Source organism: Colossoma macropomum, unplaced genomic scaffold (genome assembly GCF_904425465.1).
Source record: "Colossoma macropomum unplaced genomic scaffold, Colossoma_macropomum, whole genome shotgun sequence".
Taxonomy (NCBI): Eukaryota; Metazoa; Chordata; class Actinopteri; order Characiformes; family Serrasalmidae; genus Colossoma; species Colossoma macropomum.
In genome coordinates this window covers 3,978,575-4,006,422 of record NW_023494807.1, presented here as the reverse complement: position 1 = coordinate 4,006,422, position 27,848 = coordinate 3,978,575, and the positions used below count along the sequence as shown (strand labels likewise).

At 39.4% G+C, this 27,848-nt stretch overlaps 2 protein-coding genes across 3 annotated transcripts in view; both read right to left on the bottom strand.

Moving 5' to 3' along the window:
* Window positions 1-5,027, bottom strand: part of lyn (LYN proto-oncogene, Src family tyrosine kinase) — a 31,917-nt gene extending 26,890 nt beyond the window's left edge. For both annotated transcript variants that reach the window (XM_036556126.1, XM_036556127.1), the window contains exon 1: window positions 4,853-5,027. The gene's annotated coding sequence lies outside the window, so the exon portion shown is untranslated. The remainder of the gene's footprint in view (window positions 1-4,852) is intronic.
* Window positions 5,028-8,183: 3,156 nt separating this feature from the next.
* The window catches only part of tgs1 (trimethylguanosine synthase 1), a 40,645-nt gene continuing 20,980 nt past the window's right edge, over window positions 8,184-27,848 (bottom strand). The window contains exons 10-13 of the mRNA XM_036556149.1: window positions 20,623-20,766; window positions 17,888-18,104; window positions 14,303-14,381; window positions 8,184-8,523 (exon numbers count right to left, since the gene is read on the bottom strand). Coding sequence (XP_036412042.1) covers window positions 8,410-8,523; window positions 14,303-14,381; window positions 17,888-18,104; window positions 20,623-20,766 — 554 coding nt within the window. The 3' untranslated portion in view covers window positions 8,184-8,409. The remainder of the gene's footprint in view (window positions 8,524-14,302; window positions 14,382-17,887; window positions 18,105-20,622; window positions 20,767-27,848) is intronic.

Below are 27,848 nucleotides of genomic sequence, written 5' to 3'. Positions count from 1 at the left end.
ATAAAAAATAAAAATGAAAACTGATTATATAAAAATTAAACACTATAAAAAGGACAAAAACCTGCCTGGACACATCTGAGGCTGGTTTAGCTGGTCACCCAGCATGGTCATGCTAGTTGACTAGCATACCAGCATCCAAAACACACCATATGCTGGTTTTGCTGGTGACCAGCCATGTTGGTCTGTGCTAGTTTTGCTCTTGTATTGCATGTGATGTAATGACATTTTCACCAAACTGGAATCACTGAACTACTCCACATCATTCCTGTAACACTGCTAGCATTGGCAGGGGAAATACCTGCATCTTGAACAGGTGCTATAGTGCTTTCAAACAAGCTACAGTCAAAACTGTTTTCATATAAGTAAATGTGGTCAAGGTGACCTAGTTCTGGTGGTGGTCTCTCCTAACTCAGAGCAGAATCTGTCAAGCCAAAAAAAACCTTTCGCTTGCACTACTCCATGTAACACAACCAGAGACACCATTTTATATGTTAGCCCCTTAAAATCGAGGCTTAACATTCAATTTTTACTCTCCAGCTTAGACACACTTTTTCTTGTACATGCAGCCACCGTTTTGCTAATAAACTTATTAGCAAGGCTGCGGTTTTTCATGTGGTTTTTACCGCCCCAAGTGATACATCCAGAGACACCCTCTCATACGTTAGCCCCTTAAAATGTAAGTTTATTCCCTTAATCTCTAAGAAGATGCATTTTTTCTTGTAGGCCTCCATAGCTGTGATTAGCAAGGTTAATGTTTTCCTGTGATGTGCTCTGCTCCATGTAATACATCCAGAGACACCCTCTAATATGTTAACCCCTTAAACGGCAGGCTAATTCACTTATTAATCTCTGGCTTGAGACCTTTGGTTATATTTTCCTACCAAACTCACTAGCAAAGCTACATTTGGCTTGTGGTTTGCACGTAACATCCTGAGACAACCTCTGACATGTTAACCCCTTCAAATAAAAGGCTTGTTATCAGCTTGTTGCTTACTTGCTTATGGTTCAGCAATTTCTGTATATTTTTGTTGGTAATAAACTCATTAGCACGGCTAAGTTTATCATGTGGTTTACATGGCCCCATGTAATACATCCATAGACACCCGCTAATATGTTCACCCCTTAAACGTCTGGCTTATTAGTCAGTTAATCTCTATGTTGGGTGCACTTTTGCTTGAAAGCTTTGCTGCTTGCTATTTTTGGTAGCTAATAAACATATTAGCAAGGCTAGGCTTGTCTTGTGGCCCCATGTAATACATCCACAGACACTTTTAAGCATGTTAGGCTGTGGTTTAGAGGCTAAAAAAAATTTAGGAAATTATTTAGGAAAACGTTCAGAAGTTAGAAGCAGGAGAAGCTTGTGCTGGTGCTGGACACAGCTGGGTGTTGCTGTATGTTTAGACGTCTGCAGGAAACTGGTAGCAAGGCAGCATGGCCAGATTAGTGTGAGAGACAGCATAAAGGCCACCGAAGCTGTGTACTTCCTCCTCTAGCCGGCCTGCGTGTGGCTTTCAGGCCTGACAGGAAGGACAGAGTGGAGTTGAGAGAGAAGCGGCTTGGCCGCACTGAAACAAGCAGAGTCAATGCAGCAGCTGCTCAGGCTTCAACCCACTGCTGGAGCTCTGAACCCACAAAGGGCCTGTGTGTGTGCGCTAATTAAGGTCATGGTTAATGAGCACACTGCCTTGATCAGTTTGTTCAGGTTTTGTTTCTTCTTTTTGTACACTTTAGGGGCAAAAAGTGGTTCTACGAAGCGACACTGCAGAAGAACCACTGAGGAACCTTTTCGGAGGACGGTTCTTTTAATAACGAGACGCGTAATTGAAATATGGAAGTGTGAAGAACCTTTTCAAAATTTAAAGAACTTCTAAATCATCTGAAGTTTCTATACCAAATGAAAGGCTTTTCCCAGAACTTCATGTCCGAGAACCGTAGAGGAACCTTTATTTTTAAAAGTGTAAATCTTGCAATCTTGCGTAAGATTGGGCACCACTGGTGCACAGGAAGTGAATCAATTCTGGAATAGGTTATCTGTTCATTCATAACACTATTCAAATTTAGAGACTTTTTTGAAAAAGCTTTAAAGGGGAATCCTATTAATTTTTCAAAGTTTCTGCATAATTAAATCATTCAAACGCACGGCGTTCATAGTGGTCCGATGTGACGTGTGCTGTTCACGCTTACAGAGAAACTTAAAGAGGCTGAGCGGTGGTCTTAGGAACCTGACATCTGAAGAGTTTAACGCCTCTAAAAGCTAGATCACAGTGATTTATTACACTAACTACTTATCAATACGCTGCCTGAGGTCTGAGACATGGCTTTAGGATAGTTTTAAAAAAGGTTTTGGCCTAAAATCTATATTTTTTTATCTATTTATGGCGGTATTGAGGTACATGCAGGGCATTGTAAGGCAAAATAGCCCCAAATAAAACGTATTTTCTTTTATTTACCGCTAATTCACCATCATCAACATGACATAAAAACCCACTGGTCATTTTAGATGGTAAATACGGCTACATTTGAGTTGTAGACATCGTGACCCCTGGTTCCACCACCAGCGAAGCATTTCTTATCAAGCTACTCTGAACAACTTTCCTTGTCTCAGCCAATGATTTACGCAAACATTCAAAAAATATTTAAGCTTTAAGCTGTTTAAAAAGAATTTGAACATCTTTTCCCACCATAAAATGGTGGCTTGTAGAAACACTTCACTGTTACAGCAAGGTAGGCTTGAAAATGGTCACATAAAGGTCAACTTAGTTCACATTTCCATCAAGTAAAACTGAAGGAAATGGAAACAGAATGGGAAAAAGCAGTTAATGGTCAAGGCAGTCCATGAGTTTGGAAAACACCTTTCTTTAGCAGCAAAGAGCAGCACTGGAATTACTTCCTTTTCAGATAGTGTAACAATCCTTGGCCAGTGACCCACAGCCAGAAAATAGAAACTGCTAAGTGTAACAAAATGTGCCAGGCTGAAGACAAATATGAAAATGCAGCTGAGGCAGTTGATTGTTCGCTCTGCCAATCTGAATGTGCTCAACTTCTACAGCTTCTATTAAGGATTATTGGAAAAAACACTGTACATAGTCTAACATGGCACACATACACCTTCACGTCCTGGATCGCCATGATAGGTTTCGGGTGTAAAACCACCTGATCAACTCAGAACATTAATATTACTAATAATGAAGACTTCATTTATATAGATGTGCTACTACCTGAAGTTCATCACCCAGACAGATGTAATCATTTCTCCAAAATCTAAACCACAGAGTATCGAAATCTAAACCCCAATTTCACATCTTTTATACGTCTTATTTCACATACACGGTTGCTCCACCTCGGTAGCAGATTTGAAAGGGTTTTTTTTTGAGCTAGGCCTTAAAAGAACCACCTTTTGTTTGAAGAACAGCATGTTGGAAAATTTGCGAGTGTGAAGAACTTTTTAAAAGTTTAAAGCGCCTTTCGCGTAATGTAAACTCTCCATACAAATCGATGTGGAGGTTTGTTATACTTTAAAGACCCAAAAGTGGTTCTTCTGTGAGGAAGGTTCTCAAACTGATCCTTGGGAACGACAGACGGCACATTTTTTGCCCTAACCTGCAACATACAGGGCTACAGAAAGGCCGTCTTGGGGCTCCTGATTGGTCTGAGAACTACTTCTCTATGCCATCACACATAGAACTCATTTGGCACCTTTATTTTTAGTAGGTTCTTTAAGTCACTCTCAGTTCCTACCTTTATCTCTATGTCCTCAGCCACTTTCCTCTGGGGTGTTGGAGAAGTCTGGGCTGAGAACTTTGGTCTTGAATGGAGATTAAATCAAATATGGGCTGTCACTATATATAATGTTAGTAATTGAGTAAACCGGTCTATGAATTATTTAAAAAAGAGAGACTGCATGTAACTGGGTGTGTTCATTAGACTCCGTTTCCTAAAGACCAATTAAAAAATTAAATTTAAAAATATGCAAATCGACAACTAATCACTGTCGATTCATGAAGAGCTTTTAATCGTTGTTTTCTCACATTGAGCAACTGAGTTTAATCACGTTTAATCAAGTTTAATAGAGTTTAATCGAGTTTCATCTTGACAGCCCTAGGAAAAACAGCAATTTAGTGGAGTGTCACATTAGGAGATAAAGGTTAGTGACTGTGGCTTCTCATCCTCCAGGTTCTCCTAAGATTGGACATGAAATGTGACACTTACAGCACCTTTACCACCTCCATCTTTCAGGCTAGAATGAACCTCCACCAGCATTACAATGCTGGTCAAGCTGGCCAAGCTGAAAATCTACACCACTGTAGCAGACCAGCACCCTTTTCTACAGCAGCAGTGACTGAATACAGTGCACGCCTGAGGTATTTTAGCCAAAAAGAAACGCAGCTGAGGTACAAAATCTGACTCAAACCTTAAAAAAAGAGAAAAGACAGGGACTGTCAGGGAGTTAAGACAAATCTGAACTGGCCAAACTTCTCTGATAGGAAAAGTAACCAAACCAAAACAGAACAAGAGGCGACTCTGTTGCTTTACTAGCGATTTTTCGACTCTCAACTTCTAGTTTTCGTACTGGAAATGTGTCTGTTTTTTTTTTTTTCCGGCGATTTTTCTACTCTACTCTTTCTTTACTGTCCATTTTTCAGCTGTGAGGTTTTGTACTATTTCGTACTGGGAATTTTTTTACTCTCCTTTTATCGAATTTCATGACTGAGAACTTCTGCTAGCTTTCTCACATAAAAACAAACGGACAGATTCTAACTACATACCGATACTGAGAGAGAGAGACAGAGAGAGAGAGAGGGAAAGAGAGAGAGAGAGAGAGAGAGAGAGAACTGTAAAAAAATCGACTTACCTGTCAAGAAATAAGTCGTTTAAAAGTCCTGACGCATTTAAACGGCAGAGTTTAAGAGGGTTTGTTGAGTTTGGGAGCTGCTGCTTTCCTCTCGTCGCGGCTCATTGAAGTGAGCTGGACTGGCAGAAAGAGGAACCAACTGAACCTGCTGCAACTTCCTGCTGCTCCTCACTCTGGATTTGCATACAGAAACTCAAACTGACATTAGCAACAGTTTACGATGGAGGGATTAGAGTTCACAGAGATATGTTAGCAGTTATATCACCAGAAGGATCCTTCTACATACAGAAATCTGATGTATGGCCATGAATGGACATATATCACAAAGAGTCAGGCATATATTGTACATTATATGTACAGATATGCTGTGTACATGTGTTTAGATATCAAATAATGGTCATGTATGCACAATATATGGATCATACATATGCCTAATATTGTGGCGGGGGCAACTTGCTCTGGCCCGCAGGGCGTGGTCTGCAGAGCTGGGCCCCGCCCCCCTCAGCTGAAGCTATCTTTGGATGTTTTTAATGTTGTTGTCCTTGGTTTAAAGTGTGGTTATGTGGTGTTGTGTTATTCAGAGTCAGGGAGTGAGTTCAGTTCGTTTGTAAGGGTCTACCATGAGTTTGTTACTAGTTAATTACTAGTAATAAATATAGTGCGAGTCCATATTTGATTGAAAGCATCTCCATTCAAGACCAACGTTCTCAGCCCAGTAACTTCTCCAACACTCTAGGAGAAAGTGGTTGAGGACGTAACCTATATTGCCAAAAGCATTCGCTCGTCTGCCTTCACACACATATGAACTTGAGTGACATCCCATTCTTAATCCATAGGGTTTAATATGATGTCGGCCCACCCTTTGCAGCTATAACAACTCTTCTGGGAAGGCTTTCCACAGGTTTAGGATTGTGTTTATGGGGATTTTTGACCATTCTTCCAGAAGCGCATTCGTGAGGTCAGACACTGATGTTGGATGAGAAGGCCTGGCTCACAGTATCCGCTCTAATTCATCCCAAAGGTGTTGTATCGGGTTGAGGTCAGGACTCTGTGCAGGCCAGTCAGGTTCTTCCACACCAAACTCGCTCATCCATGTCTTTATGGACCTTGGTGCGCAGTCATGTTGGAACAGGAAGGGGCCGTCCCCAAACTGTTCCCACAAAGTTGGGAGCATGAAATTGTCCAAAGTCTCTTGGTCTGCTGAAGCAGTAAGAGTTCCTCTCACTGGAACTAAGGGGCCGAGCCCAACTTCTGAAAAACAACCCCACACCATAATCCCCCCTCCACCAAACTTTACACTCGGCACAATGCAGTCAGACAAGTACCGTTCTCCTGGCAACCACCAAACCCAGACTCGTCCATCGGATTGCCAGACGGAGAAGCGTGATTCGTCACTCCAGAGAACACGTCTCCACTGCTCTAGAGTCCAGTGGCGGCGCTTTACACCACTGCATTTGACGCTTTGCATTGCGCTTGGTGATGTAAGGCTTGGATGCAGCTGCTCGGCCAAGGAAACCCATTCCATGAAGCTCTCTACGCTGTTCTTGAGCTAATCTGAAGGCCACATGAAGTTTGGAGGTCTGTAGCGATTGACTCTGCAGAAAGTTGGCAACCTCTGTGCACTATGCGTCTCAGCATCCGCTGACCCTGCTCTGTCATTTTACATGGCCGACCACTTCATGGCTGAGCTGCTGTCGTTCCCAATCACTTCCACTTCGTTATAATACCACTGACAGTTGACTCTATGGACATTATACCACGCTGGAATCCACTGAGCTCCTGAGAGCGACCCGTTCTTTCACTAATGTTTGTAGAAGCAGTCTGCAGGCCTAGGTGCTTGGTTTTATACACCTGTGGCCATGGAAGTGTTCGGAACACCTGAATTCAATGATTTGGATGGGTGAGTGAATACTTTTGGCAGTAAAGTGTAGATGGTTTTGCCTTCTAATGGAAAGTGTTTAACTGTGGTTTCCAATGGGGACCACTAGTTTCCTGTAGAACACCATTAGATCCCATTTAGATTTGGCCATTGGTCACCTGTTAAACCATTAATCATGGCCTCTTGTATCTCTGTATCTCTTTCCTCGCCAAGACACTACAATATATAGATCATACATATCGGTGCTGTTGGAACAAAACCTTGTATCTCCATTCTTATTGTTTATCAGTTTTTGACATAGTTTGAAAGTACCTGTTGATCTTTACACTGTGTGTAAATTTCATGATGAATGAACCAAAAAAATGCCCCAAAATGACTTGAAAAAAGTCTGGTTCCATTGACTTACATTAAAAGTAAAGCATGTTTTTTCCTTCTCCTGTAAAGTGACTGTTTTGGAGACATGAGGTTTTATTCTGACAGCAGCGAAATGTAAGTTTGATATAAGGAATATCCATATATGCTGTCATATATTTGAAATCTTAACATTGCCATACATTATATTTCCATATGGGCCGGATCAAATGTAGCGCTATCATCCTGCTTATAGGCTCATCACAAAGGGCATCAAAAGCGTTCCTTCTATTGCTGAAACTTAGAGGTCATAACACAAAATGCAAACCAGCAGGTGTCTAATATACTGGTACTGTTTGTCCAGAAATATCCAGACACCCCTTATAATCAACACAGCATGTACAATTCCCACAGAAAAGCCTTGCCAATACAATAGGATGAGTATTCGTGCCCACCCATATGGAAATCTGGCGTATGCATATAGCTTTCAAATATATGACATATATTAGCATATATGGATTTACCTTGTATGTCCAACTTATATTTGTCACACACAGACATATATGTGACATATATGCCAACTTTGAAAGTGGGCCATTTTCAGACATGAGACACATATTGTAGCCATATATTAACAAATACATATATAACACAAATATGACTATATATTTTAGAAAACATTCATATATGGATGGTGTATATTACCCATATATGCTAACTTTGTTATCTAAGGATTTTAAGCACCTTCTTTGTTGCCAAATAACTAATGTTGTAAGCTACGAGATAAAATCATTCAAACATAAAATAAATTAAAATATTGATCTCTCACACATTTAAATCATTTAATATTCATAAGCAAACAGATAGTGACAATAGTAATAGTTACACTAGGATAGATTGCTAAATACATCAGACGTATATGTACTCAGACCCATCAAACATATATGTGTAATCTACATATAATGCATACATTTCCATTATTTATTTATTGAATTATGCAGAATTATGAAGTTGGTGGAATTCCCCTTTAAAATGTTTTTGCCAACCACTAAAATTAAGTATCAATGACTGATTACAGCTCCACTGTTCATGTGACCTGACCTATAATGGAACAGCAGTTTCAGGCTGACCACTGTAAGAGTAAACATCACACGTATTAGATTTCATGATAAACTTTTAATAAACAAACAAACAAAAACATTTACAAACACTGTGTGTTACGAAATGACCAACTATAAAAAATCAAGCACTATAAAATACACAGAGAGACTGTACAGTACAGTGCAATACAGGAGAATTTAGACAGCATTAAAAAAACAAAACAAAACTAAGAATCAGCCTTAATCAAACTGCCAAAGTATGCAGTTATGGTTTTCAGCTTATTATTGAGAAAATTCTGCTCCACCTCCACTTTCCCACCAGGACCGGCGAGGGACGCAATCTATAGAGAAAAGAAGACACAGGGAGAGAGCATCTGATATCAGAGACTGTGCAGACATTGATTTACTTAAACTACTTACACTACTGCTAAAGCACTATTGGAGCTGGATTTCAATTGCAAGTGGTTATATAATGTGTAATGTAGTGGGATTTGACTGGCTGATTGGTATGAAATTAAGACTTTGTCATTTCCCCCAATTTCAGACTGTAAAAACAATCAGATTGTAAAAACTACACACTGCAGATTCATACTGGATTAAAATCACTCCACAATTATTACTGTCAGACTGTAAAACTACACACACTGCAGATTCATACTGGATTAAAATCACTCCACAGTTATTACTGTCAGACTGTAAAAACTACACACACTGCAGATTCATACTGGATTAAAATCACTCCACAGTTATTACTGTCAGACTGTAAAACTACACACACTGCAGATTCATACTGGATTAAAATCACTCCACAATTATTACTGTCAGACTGTAAAACTACACACACTGCAGATTCATACTGGATTAAAATCGCTCCACAATTATTACCGTCAGACTGTAAAACTACACACACTGCAGATTCATACTGGATTAAAATCACTCCACAATTATTACCGTCAGACTGTAAAACTACACACACTGCAGATTCATACTGGATTAAAATCACTCCTCAATTATTACTGTCAGACTGTAAAAACTATACACACTGCAGATTCATACTGGATTAAAATCACTCCACAATTATTACCGTCAGACTGTAAAACTACACACACTGCAGATTCATACTGGATTAAAATCACTCCACAATTATTACTGTCAGACTGTAAAACTACACACACTGCAGATTCATACTGGATTAAAATCACTCCACAATTATTACTGTCAGACTGTAAAAACTACACACACTGCAGATTCATACTGGATTAAAATCACTCCACAGTTATTACTGTCAGACTGTAAAAACTATACACACTGCAGATTCATACTGGATTAAAATCACTCCTCAATTATTAGTCTGACTGTAAAAACTACACACACTGCAGATTCATACTGGACTAAAACTGGTGTACACTGCAATTCTGTGAATGAAAAAGTAAGAAAAGGAAACAGCCATCTGTGGCCAACTAAAAGGCAATAGTTCCACAAAATACAATAAAATAAGCTCCACAATCCAAAAAAATGCATCAAATGACACCTTTTATGTGAAGAGTTGGCGTGTTCTCTACTTTTTATTTTTAATGTTTATTAAAGCAATAGTGCGTAACTGCGATTTTATCATGGGGAAGGGTGTTCTTAGGCACAGCGTGAAGCGGAGTAAAACTCCCTTCCCCATGATAAAACACACTATCGCACAGCCTCAAATGGCTTATTGCTTTTATAATTATGGTGTAAAATATATAAAATGGTAAAAAAAACAATTTTATTTTATAACGGTGGCCAACATAAAATATGATAAAATACAGACTTTTTATTGCTAATAATAATCGACATAAACAAGTATAACGCCAAGAAATGTAGTTCCTTTAGCGTACTGTGTAGTTGCCAGGCAACCACGGACTGCTGAAAGAGGAGAAGAACGTTCGGTCACCCATCGTTGTATACTGCAGTCATTTAATGAACGTTTAAACTTTTTGTCCTATAAGAATAAAAATATGATAACACTGTTTAATGTGAAAACCTTTGCTTTATAGGTACTTTTTGGTCACCAAATTACCACCGAGTTGTATTTAGCACCAATCCAGCAGCGCCCCTCCCACTCTGAGGCTGAATCTCAAATGGCTCCCTGCTCCCTACATAGTGCACTACGTAGGAATTTAAATACTCGATCCTGCAGCCCAACAGAGCAAAATATAACTAAGAAAGAGTTATTTGGGACTCATTTCATGGTCACTTGCCACATCCTCGATAAATTATGCACAATTTGACTGTAAAGGCTAGAATTTCTAAACTTTCACAGCCACTTTTTAGGGAGTACAGAGCCGTTTGGGATTCAGGCTGGGCTTGATGGTACAACTGACCGAAACACTGACATTTGAAGCGTGTAAGTTAAAATTAAAGTGACATTTTTAGACTTTTATAGTGCCGTTTTACAGTGAATCATACCGTAAGTACTTTAATTCAAGCCTGTGATATTAATGATGGAGTTGTTTAGGCTTAGCTAGCTGACTAGCTTAGTTCTAGTGAAGAACGTAAGCTGCCAGACCCTCAGTTTAAACAAAATTGGGTTCTTACTTCATCAATATACTCGGTGGTTCCTGCAAGAAGCACGAGAGTCAAAGATTATTCCATTCACAGCATAAAGATTTTCCATGCTGTGGTGTAGTAATAAACAATTCAGTTGTTGAGAGGCGATCATGGGCGTGCATATACTGTGGATTTTACAATGGCTTCAAATGCAGATCAGCCAATCAGATTTCCGTTTTATAATAGAAGTTTTAGTTTGACGATTAACCATGTGATGGCGGAATGTTTCATGATAAACGGATGAACAGAAAGAGTCCAAATGCTCTCAATACTCGGAATGAAATTGTGTCATATTAATATCTCCTTTAGCAGCTGTAGCCAGTCAGCAGCCTGTCCATGTTGTCCACCCTCACACATGTACAAACACATACACACAGACACACAGACACACACACACACACACACACACACTAACAGCAGGCCATGTAGGAGGTGAACAGAGTGTAAATGAGTCCCTCAAACCTGAACACCACACAAAGGTTAAGCTCACATCCTGACCCCACTGATTCTGCTGCTGCTGCATAAACTAAACTAGTCAAATGAATCATTTGCTCCACCTGTTTTCCCGTTTTTGTACTAACAATGTTCACTATCCGGTGTCGACCAGAGGAGGATGGGTTCCCCTTCTGAGTCTTGGTTCCTCTCAAGGCTTCTTCCTGTTTCTCTTAGGGAGTTTTTCCTTGCCACTGTCGCCACCTGCGACGCTCATGGGGGCTCGGACCCGGATTTCTTTCTGTAATGCTGATTTTTTTGTTTTGTAAAGCTGCTTTGTGACAACACCTGTTGTAAAAAGCGCTATATAAACAAATCGCTCCACAATTATTACTGTCAGACTGTAAAACTACACACTGTAGATTCATACTGGATTAAAATCACTCCTCAATTATTAGTCTGACTAAAAACTACACAATGCAGATTCATACTGGACTAAACTGGTGTACACTGCAATTCTGTGAATGAAAAAGTAAGAAAAGGAAACAGCCATCTGTGGCCAACTAAAAGGCAATAGTTCCACAAAATACAATAAAATAAGATCCACAATCCAAAAAAATGCATCAAATGACACCTTTTATGTGAAGAGTTGGCGTGTTCTCTACTTTTCATTTTTAATGCTTATTAAAGCAATAGTGCGTAACTGCGATTTTATCATGGGGAAGGGTGTTCTTAGGCACAGCGTGAAGCGGAGTAAAACTCTATATAAATAAACTTTACTTGCTTGCTTAAGAACACGTCGTAAATCTGACGTAGATTCGTTCTTAGGATCCAAAGAGCTGATTACAGAGAGGAACGAACAGATTTTAGTTCATGTTTTCGGTAAATATTAATAATTCTATAAGGTACGCTTGCTCTCATACCTTTTACTGAGAGGAAACACAAAAGTGGTTCATTGCAGACGGAACCTTGACCAGCCTTCAGCGCTGTGGGCAAACATCTCTGTTGCCTCTGCTCTGTATTGTGGTTTTACTGAAAGCAGCTGCTCTCTGTGGTTCAGTTTAAGCTACATGCTCTTAGCGGTGGCCTAAAACACAGCACAATGTTCCAAAATGATTAAAGATATACTCGAGCATTTCTAAACCTAATGTCCATCTACTACATTTGTAGCCCAGAGCCAAATACTAGACAAAAAAAATAAATAAATAAATAAAAATCTCAACATCTTTCTGTGTTGTAATTAAAGAACTGACAACCTGTTTACTCAAAACGCACTTATAATAGAAGCCAATGGGCAGAAGCTGAATTCTGTCAGAAAAATGTTCATTTTCATGAATTCCTTTGTGAAGGTGCATTTAAATTAAGCAAAGCTTTCACAGAATTCGGCCTGATCGTCACAGGCACCTGAAAGCCTTAGGAAAAGTGAAAGTACTTTTTTTTTTTTTTATTTACCATGTTTCTACAGTGTTGAAAGGCTGGATGAAACGTCTTAAGACCACTGGGCCTCATCCACCAATATCTTCCCAAGTTTTTTCTTAAATTAGTTCTTGAGAAAGGTCCTAAGAAAAAATCTACGTCAGATTCACGACGTGTTCTTAAGCCGCAGAGTTGTTCACACCTTTGTGCTCTTGGGTGTGTGTAGATTCTGTTCCGCCCTAAGAACAAAAACACACTGGTGAAGGTCAGAATCTTCGTGAAAACTGCGTAAGTAAAACTGCGATATCGATGTGGCAGAAAGGGAAGATGCTGAAAAAAAAGTAGAATGTAGCTTTAAGGTTTAAGACATATTTCCAGATATACAGTACTGTGCAAGAGTCAGAGACCACCCTTCATTTGTTCATATTCCAGTCTAAACAGCCATTCAGTACAAGTTATTAATTTTTCAGCATAAGGAAAAAAGATAGAAGGAGAAAACATAATTAACAGAAAACTACAAAGAAGCATGAACAACTTAATATAGTATCACCTTTTTCAGTATTTAGTGTGTCCACTTTTTACCTTCATTAGAGCTGCCACTCTTTTAAGGAGACTCACTTTTAGTTTTTCAACGAAATCTGCAGGGATATTTTTCCACACCTCCAAAGTTCAGTCTTAGAAGTTGGTTGCATTTTCTGTGACTTGAAACCTATTCAGTGATGTTGAGGTCTGGACTCTGGGGTGGTCAGTCCATCGTTCAGCTTCTTTGTTTGATGTGTCCGTCTCCTTTTCTCAGTGAGGTTCTTCTTGACAGCGACACATCCTTTCAGACCCACAGCGCTGAGTTATCTTCTCACAGCGGAAGGATGGACAGAAACACCTGTGGATGTTTTCAGATCTGAAGCAGCTTGATTTTCTCCTCTCTCTCAAAGATGAAAGTGAAAGATCAAAGCTTTAAGTGCTGTTTATCTGATGAGGGGTCAGTTTTGGTTTCTACCAGGTCTTCCAGGTGGTTGTTAGCAGTCCCATTTTCTCTGTATCTTTAAATTTAGAAAAGTTTTGAAATCTCTTTGTTGTTCTTTGACTTCGCCTTTCTTAAGCAAGTGGCTTATCTTATATCTAATCTCTGTTAAAATCTCCCAAAAACGAATAACATAATGGCCATTTTGATTGGAAGTTAAATGAATGGAAGGGGATCACACAGTAATACAGAAAACAGGTCTGAACAATGAACTGCTTTCCATGCACTTCTATTCAGATCGTGGTCAAAATCAACGGTTTTCCTGCTAAATCACGTGTTATTTCCATCACACATCCCAGAGAAACTCACAAAGAGAGAAACTCACAGCAGGAATAAGCGTATTCTGTGTAGGTGTTTGCGACATTCAAAGCGTTCATTGTGATCTGGTCTACGATCGACAGGCATATGAAATTTCCATGTGACAGATGAGATAGGTCACCTTTTATGGCGGTGATGGCAGTGTGTGATTTGAGAGAACTGCAGCATCCCGAGGCCATTTGCACAGACATTTGAGAAGGCTAAATAAAGCCGAGGTGTCGGTATTCTCAAGAACAGATACACAAACACAAAAACAGACGGCCCACTGTACAACCTCACACACCATTACTAAACTACGGCAGCACCTTCCTCCGTGATTAACATCAAACTTCTCCAGTGTCTTGTTGTCTTACCTGCTCCATATCAGCGTTCCGAGGGAGAAAATACACGATGTTATCTGAAATCATTCTGGCCAGCCTGAAAATTTCAAATGTAAAGGAGAGTTAAGGAATTTCCACAATGTTCATGATCATTACTGCAACAAAAGGAGAAGAATTAGTGACACTTCATTTGGACAGTCCACTTCAGATGCTTTGTAGATACTTAATTCACTTTCAAGTTACATTGAACTAAATATCTAATAAATCGACCACAATTTTCTTTAAATCTGCTCTCATCTAATTTTCCTTAAACCTACTCTAACCCTAACCCTAACCCTAACCTAAACCCAACCCTCACCCTGGTCCTAGCCCTAAGCCTGGCCCAAATCCCAACCCTAACCCCACCATTATATTTAGAATCAACTGAGTTTCAACAGATAGTTTGTTACCAATTTGAACATCTGTAGACAATCTATAAGCTACTACAGGGAACTTCACTGAAAATAAAGTGAGAGCGAAGAATTTGATCAATTATAACTTTACATTCAATCACTCAGCGCTGTTTAACGTAAAAAGGTGCCTTGCAGAGAAACGTGCAGACTCCAGTTTCTTTACAGTGGTGGAGATGGGAGCTCAAAGCTATAGGAAAACAATGTTTGGAGTATCAAGCTACATGTTTTTAGCCATTTCCTGTTATTAACTTCCCAGGAGATAGTTTTAAGAATCATAAAACGCTTCAGACATCAACCATTTTGACTCTGACCACTCTGGATGATCATCATTTATTTATGCAGGAATTTAAAACATTTATTAGTCAGATTCCACTCTAACTTGTGTACTTATAATAAGTGTTAGGAGTTAATCATTGCTGGTTGAAGGTAGGGGGCACTTATGAGGGACTTTTTTGGCTGGGCTCATGCTTTTCCTGGTTGTCCAACTGCATGAAACTCTCAATGGAAGCAAGTATAATGAAGAAATAGCAGGTTTTTTTGTTGTGTTTATGACACCTCCCACAGCACTGATGTCTTAAATAAATAGTTTTTACACAGTTCAACTCCCACAATATGTAGTCAGAGCCAAAATATATCTGGTGTCTGAAGTTTGCTTCTTTACTTGTGCCCTGGAACTAAGGCTTCGTTCACACAGCAGGTAAAAGTGGCCCAAATCCGATGTTTTTCCTCAAATGTGACACAGATGTGTGTCTGTGTGTCGGTGCGAACAGCAAAAAACACACTGAATCTGACATTTTCAATTCCGATTGGAGGCGCTTTCATATGTGGTACTGAAATTTGATAAGTAGCATTGCAGCAGTGCGCCTCAGTCTGAACAGCCAGATACGAATTCATGCGACTTTTACGTCAATCCAGGTCCACATTCGTCATCATTTCACACTGCTGAGACCTCATAAGCATTTAGGCTGATGTTTCTGTACCAAAAATTAGAAGAGACTTCTCCGAAACGCTCAGTGTTCGAAGAGACTTCCAAAGAAATGTCCGAACGCGGCCGCAGGAGAACGAGGCTGCAGCATCAAATAACAGTTAAAAGTCTGAAAGCAAAAGTTTAAAGAATCCGAGGACGCGAACCAAAGAAGTGACCGCGCCCTTTCTGCGAGCTCAAACGCATTCTGGGTGATGAGCCCAGCTGTCAGTCAGTGAAGCTTCACGATCCTGTGATCCTAGCGAAGATGAAACTGAACCCTCTGGGAGAGACTGGCGTTCGTTGGCTGTTATGATCGTTGACCTCTAGATGAGCCACGTGAAGCCCTGTTATTTTGCGCATGTGGGTCAGTTAAGAGTGTGATCTGTTCAGACTGATGTCGCATGCAGATCACATTTAAAAGATACTGTGAACAGCCACACAAAACAAACCTGATTTGGTGAGAAAATCAGATTTGGGCCACTTTTACCTGTCGTGTGAATGTAATACAGCTAAAAAGTAATGATATATGCCACAGCACATATTTGTTTTCCCAATATGTTGTATTCAGCAAATAAACAGCAACTGGACATTAAAATTCAGAAGTGTGTTCTCTGTAGAGGATATGCTCGCTTAGTTTTAGACAATCAACGGGTCATTTGACCAGGGCTGCACACGTTCTTGCATATGAGTCTATGTACACCAATCAGCACTGTGCAAACTGCATGCCTAGATCACACTTATCTCAAACCACAGTAATCTTAAATAGACTTGCCTATGTGGTTTCTCACACTATGACATACTGTTCTCTATAAAAATGGAGACATAACTAAAAACAGTGGTACTAGCTATTCTGAAGCCTCTTTTTGAAGAAGTGTAACAACACATTCAGCCCACAATGTGATTCGATTCACAGTACTGGGTTCACAGTTTGGTATTCTCATGATATTCTGAAGAAAAATCAAATGAAGACAAATTAAGGTCATAATTAAGTTGTTGCACAGCTTAGTAACGACACTAGAGCTGGGAGGCAGGAGGAGATCTGGAGTGAGCAGTTGCATTACACGGCATAACAGGGGTGTAGCTGGTCTACTAGAAGGGTCTCGTTTTCCCCCAAAAGTGGACTTTTTACTTACAGGGTAATCCTACGCAAGTCAGCCTTTGACCTGATGCTTCTGTTACATTATTAATATCAATCAGGCAGGCCGCTGATGCTAAGGACACTGCCTTAATAACACTGCCTTGTGATTTGTAGCTTCATTCTCTTTCCTTACTTTGGGAATATTAGTTTGGTTACTTTGCTGTTACTACTGACCATCAATACATTTATTCTCATTATCAATAGGCTATTTCAACCACAGTATTAAATGGAAGTGACTGTGCACTTACACTTGTATGCAAAAGTGAACACCCCCAGTTAAATTACATGTAATGTTGGTTGACTAAGTGACAATATGTTAACACATCCTTTACAGAGAATAAATAAAAAAAATACTATTTTGGAAATTTTAGTGCACAATATTTATGTATTTGCAGAGCATAACATAGAAAAAAATGAAGACTTAAAATAGTTTTAAAAATGTGCCATAACTTTTGCACAGGCCCCAATATGTTAAATTTAGCAAATAAACAGTAATTGTGCATTAAAGTGCACAGAAGTGTGTCTCTGTAGAGGATGTGTTAATTTATTTTCACTTCCTCACACCAGCAAAATGTAACTTGGCCAGGGGTGGCCAAAACTTTTGCCTACAACCGTATGCCAAAGGTAAAGCATGGTTTAAAGTGAATTTATGTGGACATGCTTTATGGTGGACTAGGCTGAATGATGATTCTCTGACTAGCGTTTAATCCATACTGCATTTGTATTTGTAAACAGAAGAGCAGATATTTTATAAAGATTCAAGTTTGATGAAGTTATTGTCTTGTTTTGCTGAAAGAAGGAACCACTTTTATATTTCACCACCATTTTGGCATCTCTTGGCATGAAAACTAACAGAAAAAAAGTTGGAAGTACAGACTTGAACCTGTCTGTACAGAATGTAAATCAAATGAAAATCATAAACTGTAACTCCATTTAAATACCACTTTAAGGGTTAAGCAAGTGACGCATCTTCTCTTTCCATCACTGATTTTATTCATGACTAATCGACTTTACCAACTAATCATTGCAGCCCTAAAGGGCAAGCAGTGTTTAAAGGATATCCATCAGGGCTCATCATGGTTTTGATGTCGAAGACTTCAGCGCTGAGGTACTCTGGGCCTCCCCACGGGGGGCTGAGGAAAACCACGTCAGCCCGCAGACGTGGGGCCAGCTGAAGGAAATCACCCTGGATGAAGTCGATGCGCTGGGCCACCCCGTACACCTCGGCGTTGTGCTGCGCCAGCTCCAGTCGCACTGGGTCGATATCAATGGCTATCACTGAGTGACATAAAGGTAGAGAAATTGTCAGGGTTTCCTTTGCGGTTGTCACTTCGCCTACGTTCGATATTTTGAGGAGTGATGCTTCCTTTTCTCTTAAATATACATATCTCTGCTACGGCTGTTAATCATTTAATCTGCAGGCTTTTCAATAACTACCATAAAATAATTGGTTCCTATTTTACTGCTAGCCATTAAAACTGCAGCACTTGGAAAAATGCATCTGAGGTGCGAGCACGGTACATATGCAAATTATCTGTGCGAGTCACACCCCATCAACCTGGTATAGAGGCAAATGAGCACATGAGTTTTGTTATTCATCAATTTCATCTTTGGGATATCTGTAAGGTCAAACTCACGCGTGGTAAGAGTGTAATAGTTTAAAAATCAGAAAAAAAATGCTTGATTTGTGGTTAACTAACCAAACCTTTTATCAATATCATCTGAACAGTAGTCCTAATAACTTGTGCACTCCAGTACAAAAGTGAATTTCCTCATTTTACATGAACACTGATATAAATTCATGCTGCAACTCTCTCACTTTCCATTTAAAGACACTGTTTTTATTTTATATTACTTTATTTTATATTACTGACAAATACAAAAAAAGCACAGAAGACAGCATCCCATGCAATAATAGAGCGTCTGAATGTTTTATTATAATCACACTACACATTAGCCACGTTTACATGCAGCCTAATAATCCATTAATAATCCCACTAAAAGCTCAATCGGAATAGAAGGTGTTCATGTGAACACCTCAATCAGAAGAGATTGAGGCCATTCGGAATACAATTTCTACGCGATTGATCGAGGTGGGTAATCCTGTAAATAATCCGTTAAACAGTAGAATAATATCCGTGTAAACGCCTGTATCTGATTACATTCCCTATCGGAAAGTTTAAGTCCGTTCTGATCGTGTTCGTCACGTCATAGCGAAAGTTTATACCGTTCAACATGGCGGAGCAGAAACTGGTCTGCAGAGGAGACGAAGTTTATGCTCTGGTCTTTAAAAGACGGCGGTGGGACGGACGTCCAGCTTATGTGTCTCAGAACACAACGTCTTCCTCTCGGCCTTCTTTAATAAGGACACGTGAAGTACGTTTTCCTGAGTCTGGCATCATTTTAAAGCAATTAAAAACACAAGCACTGCTCACTGCTGCTCATCTCACTCTGACTGGACTCACGTGATGCTCGCTGTCATGGTAACGTCTACATTAAGTGGCTCTCTACATATGCGCATAATTTAGGATCAGATTACTTGTAGGTGCATGTAAACAGAGGGTTTCCATCAGTTTGTTGAGTGAGCTTATAACGCCTCAGTCTTTATCTATAATTGGAATGCATTCAATCGGAATGGCAAAAATCTTTGCATGTAAACACATCCAGTGACATCTTTCGTCTGTTTTAAACAATGTTTCGTTTATTTCACATTTTATTCTTTCCAGTTATCAGAATTTTACCACTATAAATTCTGGTCAGTAGGGGAAGCTGTGCATTCACCACTCGACCATAGACTTCATCACTGTATCACCAGCTGCTGAACGCTGTCATTTTATTTGCTCCCTACCAAAATATTTGGATGAATTAGGGTGTGTTTTATGTATATTATATGTAAATGAGGTACCGGTAGGCACTTTTTTCACTCACAAAAGCGGATTTATCATTTGCACTTGTTTCCTCGTCGTACAAATGTTTAGTTCATATGTCATTTAAGGCGATCAAATTTGCACTCATTTATCAAACTTCGAAAAATAAGGGCCATACATAAAAGACTAAAACAAAAGTCTGTGAATACCCGTTTTCCCCTCACTGTAATTGTTATTATTTTAATCAATGATAGCTTTTGTACATTTAAATATGATAAACTAGACACTAGAAAGTATTTTTTAGATTTATTATTCAGTACTTATAATATATTTTTTGGGAGCAGAAAGAAGCTATTAAAACATGAATAATTTACCATAATGATCTATTTATAGGCATTTATTGTCAAGATATCTGACTTGAGATTTGATCATCGGTTTTCATTAAGAGGAATTCCAGATATTAACTTTATTGTAACTTCATTTCTCATTGAGTAGGGAAAACTTTGTTCATTATTTCCTAATTTTTAACAGCTTTCTTAAAGATTTTTTGTAAAAATAATGAAGCGGTAGAGCACTTACATCATATTCATCTACAACAAAAAGCCTCATTCATTAATATCTTCCTACGTCAGATTCATGACGTGTCCTTAAACCACAGAATTGTTCGCACCTTTGTGCTCTTGAGTGTGTGTAGATTCTGTTCTTACCTAAGAACAAATCCCCAATAAGAAAACACTGGTGAAGGTCAGAATCATCGTGAAAACTGCATAAGTGAGTTTTAAAAACAAATTTCTTCTGAGGCCCAATGATTCCAAACTTTTGAACAGTAGTATTTTAGCAAACACTGCAACAATCCTTCATTTAGAGACTGAACAATGCTGAATTTACCACATGATGCCCAGTGATGCGCGTGTGGAATGTATGTGTACCTCTTTTCCCAGTGAGGGCGAACTGAATGGCGTTTCCACCCACTCCACAGAAGGCATCAACGATGAGCTGCATGTCATACACTTCTGGCACTCTCTGAGCGATGTGCTCGGCTATCTTCTCAGGAGTGACGGAAAACCATCCCTCTGGGGACAAACCACAGTGTCAGACAGCATTTCCATTAGTACATCTGATCTACAGATAACTGAAACCACACAACCTACAAAACCTCATGTGACAGTGTGGCGTAATGATAGTATTGACTACAACTGTGAAAAGATACAGGTGCAAAAGATACTTTGACGTCTCTTCTGGTGGTGATTTTACACATTTTCACCAGCAGGGCACAGTGCAGATGTAAGAATTGGAAAAGAGCTAAAGCATTACTTCAACTCAAAGTCATAGCCCACTGAAATGGCAAACTAGACACTAACTTGGGGGGGCAGCGACTGTGAAGTCACACAAGGGCGAGTCCTATGACTCTGCACCACTGCATCTGCATTAGAATTACCCAGTTCCTTGCAAAGTAACATGATAAATGATTACATGGTATACCTTACATGTAACCACCCGTTTAGCCAGACATGGAACTAATCAGATAAACTGTTAACTGTAACCATCGTAATGGCTAACAAGATCGTGTAGTGACCGTGGTGGTCCGCCTTGCTGAGCGGGTCCGCCTGGCATCACAGATGCTTTTCCACTGGCTAAAGGTTGCTAACACTGCTCTGTGAAATAAGGTCCTAAATTATCCCTAAAGTCATGATAAAATATAATAAAAATATTTTTTTTCCTGAGTAAGGATAAAGTTATAAATCATTAAAGGAGAATTCCACCAATATTTTTAAAATTCTGAATAATTCAGTCCTTGAGATTCAAACAGTGATTCGGAGCGGTTTGATGTGAAGTGGTTTACTGTAGAGAAACTTGCAGACTTAGATCTCTTTACAGTGGTGGTGATAGGAACCAGGGGTCGCCATGACTACAATACAAATATAGCCATTTTGTTTACTATCCAAACCACCAATTAACCTACTTGTGTCTGAGTTTTTATATAGAATGTTGATGGTAAAACTGTCATAAATATGTAAATAATACATTTTTTTGGGACTATTTTGTCTCACAGCGCCCTGCATGTACCCCTAATACCATGAATGGATTAAAATACATTTCAAGCCAAAACTTCCTCTCAAAACTATCAGAAAACAATGCATCAGACATCAGGCAGTGAATTCATAACCATTTCATGAAGTAACTTTCTGTGAGGGAGCTTTTAGAGGTGGATGTCTGGTTCCCATCACCACCACTATGAACAGTTTCTCTAGAACAAATCACTCTACATGACTTTGTGTACATCCTAACCATTTGATCATGTAGAATTTTGGAAAAAAAAATCGGTGGAGTTCCCCTTTAAACAGTTTTATATTTTATTGTTAGGCCCAGGAAGCTGCTAAAATTGGCACAGGAGCCTCCCTAAAGCTCAACACTCATTACGAGTGCAAAGATCCATCAATGTCCAAAATTACACAGATTGTACCTTTGACCTCCGGCCAATGGGGAATACCGCCCTCTATGTTTAAACAGACTGAGCAGATGAGGCGGAAAACAATAGAAACAAATGAGCTCATACACCAATTTAAGGCTATCCATAAGTTAAAGGATCGCTAAATTATAAACAGTGCCAAGGGAAGCAAAGTTTTCACAGCTGATTAAGTTAGCAGCAGCTTAGCAGACTAACAACTTAGCTTAGCTTAGCACACCACAAAGCAGGTTAGATTCTTCCTTTATGTCACTCCAGCATCAGCCTCTCGACTTCACACTAAACATAGGATATCACACCTTTGCTGTGGTGTATAGAGCTATTTTAGTCCGCTGGCTAAGCTACTGTTAGCTTCTGAAGCTCCCAAGGGAGGTACATTAGAACAAGATGCATAGCAAACTGCTCAACACACTAAAAATAAGCCTCAGATTTGAGTCTGTGTCCTAAAAAGTTGAGTCAGTGAGGCAGAATTGAACATATGTAGCGGCATATGGCTGGAAGTGGGACCCCTAGCATAAGGCATGGCTGATGAATAAACAGACAGGCTATCCTCAGTGATTATAAACCTATAGAGCATACCTATATGGTTTGTTTCTGATAAAATGGCCAGTTTGAGTATTTAGTGTGGTGTTTCCATGTATATTAGGAGTGTAATGACACAGAAATTTCACAATGAGATATATATTTCTTCACTGAAATCTAATACTTTTTGATAAATAAGTAAATAAAGAAATGCATATATTCATTATGCCTTTATACTTCTGGTCCAAGTCCAGTCTGCAGACCGCAGCACTTGGTAAAAGCATTATAAACACAAACAGTTCGTTTTTTTAGTGGTAGGAGACAAATATAATTAAATAATATGCAAAGTGCAAATGGTTTTGAGCGCAGCGCAGATTCATACGTTCATCATCACGTTTTTGACAGCACAGTGGAAACTTTTCCAATTTCATATACAGAAAAATGGGGGGAAAAGTGGGTTGTGAATGAATTCTCACCTGTATCTATATGAGTGAAAGCTCTTGCACAGGGGGCTCTGAGAGACACTGGAAAGTTTAACAGACCATGTCCTCCAGCTTCTCTACAGAGACCAACACCATCTGTTTACAGCTTCCACCAACCCATCTTTGGTTCTTTTCCGCTTCTTCTATTTTTCTGTCCTTTGAGAAAAGAACACCTGCTCAAAAAACAATTGCAGGGGGCCGCGCAGCCCATCACACAGCTTCCTGTTTACTTCTCCGGCCTTCAGCGGAAGGGGGCGCCACATAGGCCTCTTTAATCTCCTCCTCAACACCAGAGGGCACCATGGTGGTCTTTTTGATATACAACAGATGATCTAGGTACAAACTGAAGCCTTGGAGTGCTCTAGCGTCTATCATGGGTCCTGTAGAATTAGAATTAACACCCAAAGCAATAAAAAAAATTTAATTAACTAAAAGGGAATCCTTTTAGTGTCCAAAGTAAGAGTGCACATTATTATTTGACTATTATATTATTTGCAAATATTTAATTACTACCAGCCTAATATGATAATTATATCAGTTATAATTACCAGCTGAAAATTCTGATGTGACAATCTGGCATCCCGCTTTTGCTTGCAGATACATGTAAAATCACATTCTTTCAATGCCACCAGTTTAAGCTGGTGCAATCTGATTACAATCCAATCATCTGATTCAGCTTTAATCACTGTTTAATTTGATGAGTAACAGGTTTATTAGCTTAACCTTGGTTTAAACAGACTTCAGTGGGGCAATCCATCCTTTTTCATTCGAACAGAAAATGAGGCAGCAAGCATCTTTGCAATTATAATCTGTTTTAAAGGGGAAGTCCACCCAAAATGTTTGCAAAATTCAGCCCTCGAGATGTAAACAAAGCCATTCTGAGTGTTTTGATGTGAAAAGCTTCACTGCAGAGAAACTTACCGACTCGGGAACCAGGGGACACAAAGTCTACAACACAAATATATCCATTTTATTTACTATCCAAAACCATTAGTGTACCTACACGTGTCTTCTGAGTTTTTATATGTAAATGTTGATGATGGTTAAATATGGTAAATCTGGGGACTATTTTACCTTACGACGCACTGCATTTACCTATCCGCTATGAATGGATTAAAGTAAGTACATTAAAATACATTTTAAGCCAAAACTATCATAAAACAATGTGTCAGAGATCAGGCAGCATATATCTAACCATTTCATGTAATAACTTTCAGTGAGGGAGCTTTTAGAGGTGGATGTCTGGTTCCTGTCACCACCACTGTGAACAAATCTGACTTGGTAAGTTTCTCTAAACCAGAGCGTTTCACACTGAACCACTCTGAATGACTTCGCTTTCATCTCATCCATTCAATGATGTAGAATTTTTGGAAAATTGGTGGAGTTCCCCTTTAAGTTTCTCTTTTTTTTTCAGACTGCGCTCTTTCTCATCAGTCAAGATTCTGACAGCTTTTACATTTTGAGATGAACTGTTTAAATAAGCCCAGGTTCTAATAATCTCATGTTAATTTCCACGTTGGTGAATATTGCATTTAGAGGTGGGAATCTCTGGGCATCTCACAATTTAATTCGTTTTTGAATCAGGGTGTCAAGATGCGATTATAAAACAATGCTCGGTGCATCTTTTTCCATGCATTTTTTCCTCTAGCCTACATTATGATTTTTTGATAGTGTTAGCTTAGTTGAATTTGAATACAGGCAACACTCAATTAGTTTGCAATTAGCTTAGGTGGAGGTTTAACACACAGGGCATGTTTACTGTCTACAGTTTCCGTCTTCTGTTCCATATAGACTAAAACTGTGACCAATTAGTGACTACAAACATACACAAGTGAGATCCTCCTCTAAGCCAGACTGTGCCAAACTGACCTACTTTATACTGTTTGAGGGTGTCTGAGTTTATTTTACATCAGGGGACCTTAAGGCTCATGTCTGAGGCTCCATTTACAGTACTGTACAAAAGTCAGAGGCCACCATACGTTTACTTAATTTACAGTCAAAACAGCCATTGAGTTCAAGTTATTCATTTTCAGGAGATTTCTGAGGAAAAAACAAGGGCTTCTAAAACCAGAGTTCAAAAAATGATTAAATATACAGGGAAAATGAGACTCCTAACAACCGAGAAAGACCTGGTAGACCCCAAAAATGCCCCCATCAGATAAACAGCGCTTAAAGCTTTCATCTTCGAGAGAGAGGAGAAAATCAAGCAGCTTCAGATCTGAAAACATCCACAGGTGTTTCTGTCCATCCTTCCGCTGTGAGAAGACGACTCAGCGCTGTGGGTCTGAAAGGATGTGTAGCTGTTCAAGAAGAACCTCACTGAGAAAAGAAGACGGAGACATCAAAGAAGCTGAACGATGGACTGACCACCCCAGAGTCCAGACCTCAACACCACTGAACGTGTTTGGGATTACTTGGATTGTGAGAGGCAGAAAATGTGACCAACTTCCAAGAGGTGCGGAAACATTCCTGCAGTTTTCTTTGAAAACCTAAAGGCCTCCTGAGTCTCCTGAACAGAACGGAAGCTGTAAGAAAGGTGAAGAAAGGTGAAGAAAGGACACACTACATACTGGACATGTGGCAGTTTGTTGATGAGGCTTCTGTGTAAATTTTGGTGCTTTTATTCCCTGATGCTGAACAATGAATAGCTTGTATGTAACGGCCGTTTTTAGTTGAAACCCAGGGTGTCTTCTGACTTCTGCACAGTCCTGTAGCGTACCTTTAAAACTCATTTAAGGTAGACAATCGGATTGCTCAATTTCGGAATATTAAGATAAACAAAGGTGCTAATTTTCTTGGCCGAAATAAAAATGTTGAGTCATTTTTAACTGCAAAAAATACCCAATTTTACTGTCTATATGACCTCCTTTCATCTGTGTATTCCATGTAAAAATAATTCCAACCTGCCAAAATAACTGATTTATGTTTCAATCTGAGATTTTATGACATTTTATGAATTATTTCCTAAAGAATCTTAATCAAATCGCAAAAATCATCAATGACTTACTGCCACTTAAAAGCGCGCTTCGTTATTAATTCGCTTTGCTAACGTCACAAGCGTACGTCACGTCCCTTCGAGTGGTCCTGCTGTTACGTTCAGAGGCCTTTGGTAAGTGAGAAGAGTACGAGGCGGCATCTTTGGGGAGAAATGCCAGTAATCCTCTTCATAAACTCACGCAACGTACAGCTCACAACACTAGGGTGGGCTTGCAGAGAGAATCTGTACTCTTGCTCTCTCTCAATCCAGCAGCTGAAGCTCTCTCTGGCTGTGGAAAGAGACCGTTGGCTCTGTTGACATGAATAAGAGAGGAGATATGAAGGCTCTGATCTGGATTTCAAACAGAATTCCTTATGACTGGAGCTCAGAGAAACACGTAAAAACACATTAGTCGCGCTGCCTTGGAAAAGGCTGCCGCCAAAGCTCGCTCTATTATGAAGATAGCGCTTCTAATACAAGATAACAGGTTCTTTCACTGATTCGGAGAGGCAAAGCATTTGACACCCTCAACTGATGTTCAATAAAAAAAAAAGAATCACTCTGACCTTGACAGCTCTCCGGTTTAATACTTAATCGAACTGCATTTCACTTGCTATCAGCACCAGTGAAGAAAAAATACTTAAATCAAATCCAATGGTATTGAAAGAATGAAGTGTGCCTATAAAAAAGACTGCAAGGCGTCTGCGACTGACTATACTGGCATAAGCAAATGGCCTCAAACAGCTCTTAGTGAGCAGATACTGGAAGAAATATTTAAAGGAATAATTTAGCAAAAAAAAAAACAAACTTTTTTTTAGGACTGTCCTGGAACTGTCCTTGAAAATACAGTCAGCCATCCCAAAGTGGAAACTGACCGTCCAAAACATTTAACTGCTTTGTTTACACTACATTTTTCTCCTGCACAACTACATTATGCATCATGATCTCCCGAAAACAGCACCAAGGCTCACTCGTGAGTCCCAGTGCAACACACTTTTACCCATTCGCTTGTAGATAACAGTACAACAGCTGTGGCAGCATAATGGAATAACTGGATGAAACATCAACTCTAAATGTATTTGATCCATCAGGACATGTCATACAGAGTCACAAAGCACAGGAACAAGTCTATTAAAGACACAGATTGAGGTGTAATCAGAGTAATTAACGCTGATTGCTGTAACACTCCTTTCCATTCTATTCTATTGACCTTAGCCTCTTGGCTCTAGTGCCCATGTGTCAAATACAAGGCCCGTAACACAGCCGTATTCTGCCTGTGAAATCACTGAAATTTTAGATTCTTATTAGTCCGTTCTGAGATGCACTACAGTCCCCAGCATGCACTGCAACATAGTGTGTGTTCTGACCCCCCCTCCCCCCCCCCAACAACAATCTATGGGCCAATGGTTACACCAAGAAGAAAAGAAGCCTGGTGTGTCGTTCAAGCAAATAGGCGAAACAAAAACTACCTAAGACAATTTATTTTTATTGAGAATTATTTTTGAATAAGTATTTAGTGCCTGTTCTGCTTTTGTAGTTTTGGCATGTGCTGAATAAACAATGGCCGTTCAGGTCACGGCAAAATGTAAAAATTAAATAAAACCACAGCTGGCCCACCGAATTGTCGAGATTTTTTTTAATATGGCCCTTTTACAGTTTGACACCCCAGCTCGAGCGCAAAATCGACAAAGACACTAAACATGTCTG